The 9,865-nt window shown below is 39.0% G+C and overlaps 1 protein-coding gene across 1 annotated transcript; it reads left to right on the plus strand.

Annotated features, from left to right (window-relative positions):
* Positions 1-478: 478 nt before the first annotated feature.
* LOC143181857 (heme exporter protein C-like) lies at positions 479-1,485 on the plus strand. The gene is made up of 5 exons (XM_076382516.1): positions 479-525; positions 604-794; positions 858-1,188; positions 1,230-1,378; positions 1,421-1,485. The coding sequence occupies exons 1-5, from the start codon at positions 479-481 to the stop codon at positions 1,483-1,485; spliced, it is 783 nt and encodes a 260-aa protein (XP_076238631.1).
* The last annotated feature ends 8,380 nt before the right edge of the window (positions 1,486-9,865 follow it).

Consider the following 9,865-nt stretch of genomic DNA (forward strand, 5'->3'; position numbering starts at 1 on the left):
GACGGACGGAGTTACGAATTCTGTTCGTAAGAGAAGCGATACGAGCGAACGGAGTTACGGACTGCGCCCGTAACATCGTCTTTTGCAATTTCAAGGCAGGACGAAATTTCTCTAATAATATGTGATAATATTGTTGTATAGGAAATTTTCTACTTTATACAGTTATCTTTTAGATATTTTCTTAGCTCATCGTCAGTAATAGTGCATGTAACAAAGTTATGCTCATCACTTTTCTTATTAATTTCCTCCAAAATTTTGTCAAGCTGCTCTTCTCCTTTCACAAAAGACCAAACGTATTCGATTGTCTCTACAGAACAAAAGTGTTTCAGAGCTGATTTTGCAACTGATATAACAGTTTCACCACTTGAATCTGATACTAAGTGTAAATTAAGCTTTTTAAGGGTCATGTTTTATATAATGTTATACTAAAAATAATAGCAAGCAATCGGCTACTAAAATTGTGCTAATTTGTTAATCTATGTCAATGCAGAAGAACTATCCTGTTGATAAAACTCAAATTAATTGGTAAATTCTTAACACAATTATTCTCAAAGTGAATGTTTTTATTAAAGCCTACAAATTTCACTTCTTTTTCTAAAAAAGCACTATCTTGGATTGGGATTATTTGTTTCGCATGTTTTTAGCATTATTCTTCTCCCCAGAAGATTATAGAAAAGGAGAAATTGTACGAATGATGTACATTCATGTGCCTTCCGCATGTCCTGCTCTTGGAATATATGGACATATTACATCACTTAGTTTCATTTCATTAGTGTGGAACAATAGCATTGCTAGTATCTTGGCACATGCTGCTGCTCCTGCAGGGACAGTCTTTTCTGCAATATGATTAATCACAGGTAGTATCTGGGCAAAAGATACCTGGGACACTTGGTGGGTATGGGATGCAAGGCTTACTTCAATGCTAATTATATTTTTCCTATATGTTGGCTACCTTTCATTCTGGAGCGCTTTCGGTAATGAAGCGAGGGCAGAAAATTCCGCAGCAGTATTTGCCATTTTTAGTGCTATAAATATCCCCGCAGTAAAATTTTCTGTGAATTTATTGTCTACTCTACACCAGCCAGCATGCATTTTGAGAAGAAGTGGAGTAGCAATAGGAAGTTCTTTGCTGTTGCCACTCATTGTAATGTTTATGTTTTATGCCACTTTTTTAGTAGTGTGGATACTGTATTCGCTTTACATAATTAATTTGTACAAAATAAAGAGAGAAATCAGTATGCGGTATTAGGTAGCTTTGTAAGTACACAGGTAAATATGCTAGAGAAAATTGGGAAAAATACCTTTGGTCACTTTAAGTACTTGCCTGCTAAAACTGAAGAACGTGCTATGTTATGTGATCTAACTAATTCTAAAAGCAGCAATAACCAACGAACTTGAATAGATTAGGTATTGAATCGAGATCAACTTGAACATTTCACCAACGTCCTCGAAACATATGCAACGGCACATAGCTTTTACGATTAGGTGCATTGTAAAATAGCAACCGTTGCAACCATGAACTCTAAAATATTCAAGGGGCCTACCAGATACTGTCTTACATGTCAATAAAAAAAATCACAAAAATAAAAAATATATAAAACTTGAATTCAAATTGTCTAACTGTTGACGAACAGACCGTTGTTCATATCAACGCGTTATTTCGCGAAATTAACTTTGAAATAACTAGTTAACTCTATCACGAACGCTTGATAGAGGAGTCGTTCCCACGAATCGGTTGGGACTTTTTCGGAGATGTTTAAATGACTCGTTAGTCTTTCTCCTGATCGGTTGAATCGTAGCCTTATTCGTTCGAATCGTATCGTTTCGTTTCTTCGTTGAACCGTTTCGTTGTTCGTTCGTATCGTTTCTGATTTTTGTCTCCGGAGTTCGATTCCCCCTCAACTCTTCTTCCCCCGATTCGCGCGTTCGGGGGTGTCAAAGTTTTTTGGGCGTTGACGAAAGATTGCAATCGATTTGTCTATCGACCTGAGGAAAGAGGATCCCTAGTCGCTCGGATATGGGTGGAACGGCTCCTCCTGGTCACTCCGCGGCGGTGGTGGTAGAGGAACCTCTCCCTCAGGTCGAAGGTTCGCGAAGATTGGGGAGGAAGAACGAGCTCCGGAATAACCCGGCTCGAACGGGCCCACGCGAGTGTTTTCCAGATGTTTTTATGGCGGTATTGTCCCGCGAGTCGGCGTCAACCCTCCGATAATTCGAAGGGACGATGAGTTGTCGTAACGGTACCGACTACGGTGCAATACAGCCTTCGATGGTTATAACTCGGAAGGAACACGCCGCTCGACGAAAGCACGAAATTGCTTTATGAATTGCCAGATGTGGAACTTTCGAACGGACGACTCAATAGACAATTGTCTAAATGAATCTCGGATTCTCACATCTGGCAACAATAAACAACGATTACCTCGCCGAACGGAACACTCACTGAATTCTGAAATCAAAAATACTTACAATTCTTTTTTTTGTACAATATACGGAATAGTTCCTAATTAAATTCTTTTGATTCACGGATATGTGGATAAGTAAATATCTACCACTATTTTATCTTGGCAGCTCTGGTTTACTTATCCACATATTCACAAACCCACCAAATTCCATAAATTTATGATGGAGACGAAACTGTTCAAATACTATTTTACATAAGATGAATTGAAAGCATTTTGGATTTCAAGGCACTAGAAACAATATTAAGGCACAGCAGTACCAACAATTGTCAATCCTTTAAGCTTTTGCAAAAACTATAACAATAGAATTTAGCTACTATCCAAGAAAAATAAAGAGCTCGACGTAATACCACCTTTCATGTAAAATAGACTATTTTGTCAAATCACCATGGAATGGTTGATTCTTTCCAAGAGTACAAAAAAATATATGCATTAGTTTTCTCATCGACGCAACAATTGTATCCTTGGGACATTTTCCTTTGCTTGCCAAACATTGGCAAAACTTTTCAAAGTAAGAATTACGATTCTTGACTACTATAGCTGAAAAATAAAGAGCTTTGCGGATACGTTCAGATCCTATTTTACATATTCGACTCTTTTTGCTTACTGATGACCCTGATTGGTAATGTTCAGGATTTAGACCAGCAAAAGCTGTGAATTTTATAGCATTATCAAAATTATCAGCTGATGGCATCTCTGTAACAACAGCAACGGCGGTAAGATTCCTACACCTCTTACAGTCTTGATGTTTTCTATCATACCTTTCATGCTGATGTTTTCTATCATACATTGACATGCTCATCAATCTCTTTTTCTAGAGCAGCAATTTGTGTGTCTATTATAGCAATTATCTCAAGTATCGCCTTTTTACAACGCGAATCCATATTTTTATTTTCATCAGATGCTGCTATGATCGCTAGGTTTTGTATTGCTAATAAACCTAACCTTTCGAAACCAGCACCTCTTGAAGTTAGAAGTTTAAGAGATCTTTATCGTTGTTTGCAAGCACTTATAGATGATAAATTGCATCAGATGAATTGTGATTTATCTGTTTTATTTCTAAGCAGCTCACTCTTGCTGAAAGCTTTGATTTGGGCTGGGTTTACCACACTTACATTATGTTCCATGTCATACATAAAATTAACTAAATCTTCACTACAACAACCGGTTGCTTCGAGACACAGATGAATAAGTTCTGCTCCATGATGATTGCACTAAGCCATAAGCTTTTCAAAATCATCACGATCATTTTGAAAGACTTTGGGTCGTTCTTTGTTGCCTACCAATAAACAAACATCAAATTTCTTTTTAGAAATGTCCACACCTAAAACAGCATTTGCTTGCATAAAATTGCCTCCAAGACTATAACAAATTAAAAGTTATACTAACCTTGCATACGGGATAGAATTCCAAAGATACTGTTCTATCTTTTAACTCCGTTGGGAAGGATGCAAAATCTGGGAGTCGGCCTTATTGGCAATAGTATCCTTTCGGCTTCACCTTCCCTTGTAAGATATTTTAGCTCTATTATCTTACGTTATGAAGATGGAAGTATCTTCAAAGTAAATGTTCTTGTGATTCCACAGATAATTTCTGTTTTTTGACTCTATCTGTCCATTTATCATTTTCTATATCTTGTTTGTTGGTTGCTCTCTTTCCTTGCTCAACAATTGCCTTATCAACATTCTTATAAATTGCATCAATTGCATTAATTGCATTTGTTTCTTTTTATACTTTACTTTTCCCTTCAATAATGAACTTAATAAAAGTATTTACAACAGTCTGCACTTGATTATGATTAACCTGACCTTTTATCAAAGAAGGTAAAGAGCCTAATTCCATTAATACTTCTGGTGCTGTTTTATCTTGAGTGGAAAGCCCTAAATTATCTACAACTTCACTTATTAATAACTTCCTGTGTTCTTTATTATCTTCCAATTTAGCATAATCACTCAGTAGACCTATAACGGTAGACACTCTGACTTCAACAATATCATCAGCATCCTCATCTTCTAGATCAACTCCTGACCTCAATAACTTCTCTCTGAGATTTTCGCTTAAAATATTGATAAATTCTTCATTTGCATCTGATCTTGTAGTAGATATTATGCCATCTAAATAGTTACTTTGAGTACCTAAATCATGTCCTATTTGTATCTTTGTCTCATGTTTAAATCCTAATTTCGCACAGAATTTGTGAAAATATTCTTTAATAATGTCAAACAAGCTCTTGTCATTATTTTTATAATTTTTTAACTCTTTAGGAATAGTAAGTGACAATTTACCATCTCTGTATGTTACAAAGTCTTTACCATCTTGAGACTCAGGTGTAAATTCTAATGAGTTAGACAGATCACATATCTTATCACCATGCATAACTTGATTTTTAACAGAGAGTATTGGTAGCCTCATATCAGATCTAATTTTCACATTATTTTGGTTAGCACAATCAATGATTAATACTTTTTTAGAATTTTCTACTATGAACGACTGTCCAAGTGCAAGTTGGGTTTGTACAAATGGAGCAGCCTCATGCCCTGCTTGATTACAATTGGTGACTAGCTCTTTTAAAATAACATCACTTGGAACTTCTGCCACATTTTTTTGAAAACTTCATTTGCAAAGGAACGGTAATCCTTGTTTTCACCTCTCTCCGTAGGTAATAGATGGATATACTCGTGGTCAGCATTGTAAAATTCTTCAAGTTCTATCTTATATGAATTAGTTTTATGATGATTGGCAGTTTTAGGATCTTTAAAGTATAGCTTATACAATGTATCACTTACAAGCTCTTTCTCAATACCTTCAAATACTGAAGCAACAAATGCTTTTCCATGATCCGTATCTATTTCTCTTGTTCCTTTTTTGTTAAATATTTCGTCATTATATGTATCATCACTATTAACAAGTTCGCATTTGCGGTTCTTAGCTCCTTCCTGAAATGCAATAATAACATTTTTATCTATTTCTTTTCCGTTAATAATAAAATTCATCATTTGAAAATCTAAGAACGTTGTTTCACCAGAATTTTCTAATTCATTATCTTGATCTGCTCTTAATTTACTAAAATTGAACTCTTTAGCTGTGACCTTTAATCTAACTACTGGTATCTTATTATTTTTCCTTTTGTCTCTTTCATAAATAACACCTTTGTTTAAAAAAGCGTTAATATAATGAGAACTCTATCTCGTTCGTGAAAAACTGTTGAATGTTGATCTACGTGCCCAACCGAAGGTCGCCATCGATTGGAGATTCCGTGTCACTAATAACGAACACGGTGAATTTGATGAAGGACTCGTTTTTAGATAATTACTGTTGAACTCGAACAGGTGAACGACCTGTGTTTGCTGTTCGAATTTCAGGCCCGCCGTCGAGTGGGAGCGTCGAGCCTGAAAGAGAGAGAGAGAAAGTTGTCGAATATTAAAGAAGGACACAGTATGATTAGCGAGCGCCGCGTAGCGGCTAATTAGCGTATTCCGCGCATTCGCGGAGACACGCGCAAGTCTAGCAGTCAGTCTTGTTCCAGTGATTCCAGTCTCTGACAGGGAACAGTTCGAGTAGTAGAAGTATAGCCATTTCGAGATTACTTGGAACAGAGCTTCTTGGTTTCTCCAACAAGCTCGAAGTACTCGAAGAGCAGAATCCTCACTGACCGAACGATTTTCTCTTGCGGCTTAATCTATTCGCCTGTTCGGTTAACACGTATTATACGTGCGACAGACGAATCAGCTTGCAAAAAAGAGATTGCTCTAGCGATTGAATACACTCTTCGAATCGGTTATCTTCTCGATTCCTTGAACTTGCTTATCGCCGGAAGAGCATTGAGTCCACTACTCAGAAGCATTGGTTGACGGGTAAATCCAGATAGAGTAAACGTAAGTGCTTATCACCTCTGCGTTACTCGCGCTGTACTACCCGTTTAGAAGCAACCCCCGTGTGACGAATAGATGCACACGTTGTGGTGAACTGCGTCGCGGAGCCTCTGGCTGTCACTTACCTCTGAGCCAAGCACCAGCTGGGAACAGTGCATCTCTCCGCTCGCGAATCTCTGCTCTCGCAGGGATTCACCCGACCTTTTTATAAGATGTATAAGACTCAGAGAAGAGATTCCTCCTCTCTACGCATTCGCGAATGTCGACGACCCCTTTTAATTGTAAAGGAGAGTCGACCATACAGTCCACTGCATTACCTTCGCGTTACAGGCAAGGTATTGCTATCCCCTCCATACAGGTTTGTTGTCACAGCCAGGAGTCGGGAATATTTGGTATAGCTTGACTTACACTCTCGCTTGCCGTCGCGGTTCTGGCGCTATTTTCTTTTCCAGACGCCAGCGTCGCTGACCAGCGTCACAGGACCAGGCCCTCGATCCACTGGCATCCACCAGGAGCCGCCGAGGATCAGAGGAGCCCCCATACCTTACGACAAAAAGATTAAAATAAACGTCGTATCTATGCCCTTGCAAGGGCCGACTCAAATTTAATCGAGTGTACTTGATTCTTTCTATACCTTCAGTCTCACCTTGTCCGGACCCCAGTTAGATCACTTCCTTTAAGGAATTCTAACAACCTTACTGTAAATATGTTGTAAGGTGTATCACATAATGATGGAAATTTGGTAATATACTAAGTAAATCGACAGTATGTTTCTTTATTTAGGAAGAGCAGGAAACGCGCAGATTTCTCTTTCCATTTGTAGCGTACTGCATTAATATTTGTACATTAATTTAGAAAATAATGATGAATAACATTATAATTGTTGGTCTGTAATGGGGTGATAAAGGCAAGGGCAAAATAGTAGATTATCTTCCTGAGAATGCCGAAGTAGTTGTGAGATTTCAGGGAGGAAATAATGCAGGGCACACTATAGTAATAGACAATGAGGTTTATAAATTATATTTACTATCCTCTGCTATTTTGAGAACGGGCAAAATGTTCATCATAGGAAGCGGTATTGTTCTTGATTCACATGCTCTAACCCCTGAAATTGAGTTATTGTATGTTAAAGGAGTAGACGTAAGCTATAACAACTTGATGGTATCCGAGAGCTGTCCATTAATACTTAACGTACATAAGGACAAGGAAAAGCTGTTTGAATATTTAAATGGAAATCACAAAATTGGCACAACAAACAAAGGGATAGGACCATGTTAGGAAGATAAAGTTGGAAGGACAGCTATACGCCTTTGTGATTTAGAAAACGCAGATGAGATCAATAAAAGAGAGGATCTCTTCTGTATTACCATAACGCTATCAGAAAAGGCCTTGACTACCAGGTGGCAAAAAAGAAGAAATATTAAAAGAAATTCAAGGGACTTCAAAAAAAATTTGTTTCCTATAAAAAACCAGTGTGGAAGATGTTAAATGACTTTGTGAAAGAAGGTAACAAAATAATATTTGAAGGTGCCTAAGGCACATTTTTAGATATCGACCACGAAACTTACCCTTTTGTTAGTTTAAGTAGTACCGTAGCGTCGCAAGCAATAACAGGCTCAGGATTAGGCGCCAGTGCTTATGGTGAGTAGTGTAGAATGAAAGACAAAAGCTTGAGTTTAACACTTGCAGTTATTTTCAACAGAATTAAGTTAATAATAAAAGTTAGTGTAAAATGTGGCTTTGCAGTTTGATTTTTTTGAACATATGTTAATTGGTTTAATATAAATGTAGTTAAAGAAGGTGTGTTATTATTGGAGGTTTTACTAAGGAAGAAAAAACAGCAGAGGCAGAAGAGGGTTTTGGTATTAAATCAATCGCATTATGTGCTTGGAGTGCAATAAATCGCTTGTTGGTGTTACGTATCGAAAATATAAAAAATTGAATTTCTTTTTATACATACAACTCGGTTGATTTGCCTCTCGATAATGCAATGCAATAATGCAATTTGGGGAATTTCCCTAATCGAACGTAATCCTGGCCTTTGAGTTTATGAAATTAAATATCCCTTTTGGCAACGCGATCAACTTGTTAATATAACACATTCCTTTCTTGAAATCAACGTGGTCCCATTGCGCAGCGTACAGTATCACCAACGCGTTATCTCACAAATGCGTAGGATGAAATCAAACAATTTGTTAAGTTTCTATTGTGATGTTGCTCATAGCGCCGTCCCCGTTTTGCCAAAGTAAGCGAAAGTAGTGAAAAGAAGGACCGAACGACCCTCTTGCGAAACACATGCCGAGAGACACCTCCTGGGGAGAAATATCATGAATTTGCAATCACCGCTAATTCCGGGTGCCGTCGTTCCGAGGGCGCACGACGTTTGAGGGCCATAGAGGAAACCTGAGGGACCCTGAGCCCGTACCCGTCCCCTGGCCGTGCAGTTTCCGGATTCAGGCGTCGTGTCTATACCGGAGGGTAAAGGGGCCCTCCACCCTCGGTGTCCAGAGACTTGCCGCTTCTGCGGAGGACCAGGGACCCGACGGAAAGTCTGCCTACATCAAGCTAAGGGATGGGCCCGAAGTTCTGCCCTCCTACAACGGCTCAAGCGGAGGGCGAGTGTGGAGGAGAGTCCGGAGATCTTTGTCCAGGCGGCAGGAGCCAGAGGAAGTCCTGCGGATGTCTCCACGATCCCGAGAAGAAGCGTATAAGCTTGATTCCTCTGCGGGTCGAACCACGACCTTTCCTCTCCGAGCTAGTCGACGTTTGCCGCCGCACCTGAACTGCAAGTGTCTCATATCGCTGTTGGTTTTTCGATATAATTGGCCCGAAAGTGCATGGCGCCCATCTGGACGTCTGTCCATTCTGTCGAGCGACTTGCAGGGCAGGTACCGCGAAGTAGTCAGGCTGTCCTGCCTCGTGCTCATGGCAACTCGACGCAGGAAAACCTCTCGGAAAACATCTTACCAAGAAAAAAGAACTGATACTATAAATGGGATTCGGAATTCTGACACTCTCAGTTAAGTTCATACTTCTATAGTTTTGGTTACTGATAATTTGGCAATGCATAAGCGTTGTGGGAAACCATCCCAAATTAATATTTAAATTCAAAATTTAAGAACACCTAGTATAACACTGAGGGTCAGCTTCCTAGGATATCTGAGGGCGATATTTAAAGCTCTTTCGGCAAATTAGCTATTGTAAAGCGATACACCGGTTGTATATTTTAGATTGCCGTGAGTCGGGTGGTGCTTCGCGTGAGAATTGGGAGAATTGGAATGTTCACAATTACACATTACTCAGACTTCCTTAAACATAGAGCTTGACCAATCGGGGACTTGGTAGCGCTAAAAACATGCTTTCATTAGCGAATGAAGCGATGGAATAACCCATCCATAGTCGGAATGATTGTTCGTGGAGCTTTCCGAAAGGGTAATGCCGCGTCACTTGTCGACGTACAATCGCGAGGTACGTGTCGTAAGTCCGCGATATTATCGAGACACAGCTTTCTTTTATTGCTTATACCACTAA

This window comes from Calliopsis andreniformis, chromosome 7 (assembly GCF_051401765.1).
Source record: "Calliopsis andreniformis isolate RMS-2024a chromosome 7, iyCalAndr_principal, whole genome shotgun sequence".
In the NCBI taxonomy this organism is placed as follows: domain Eukaryota; kingdom Metazoa; phylum Arthropoda; class Insecta; order Hymenoptera; family Andrenidae; genus Calliopsis; species Calliopsis andreniformis.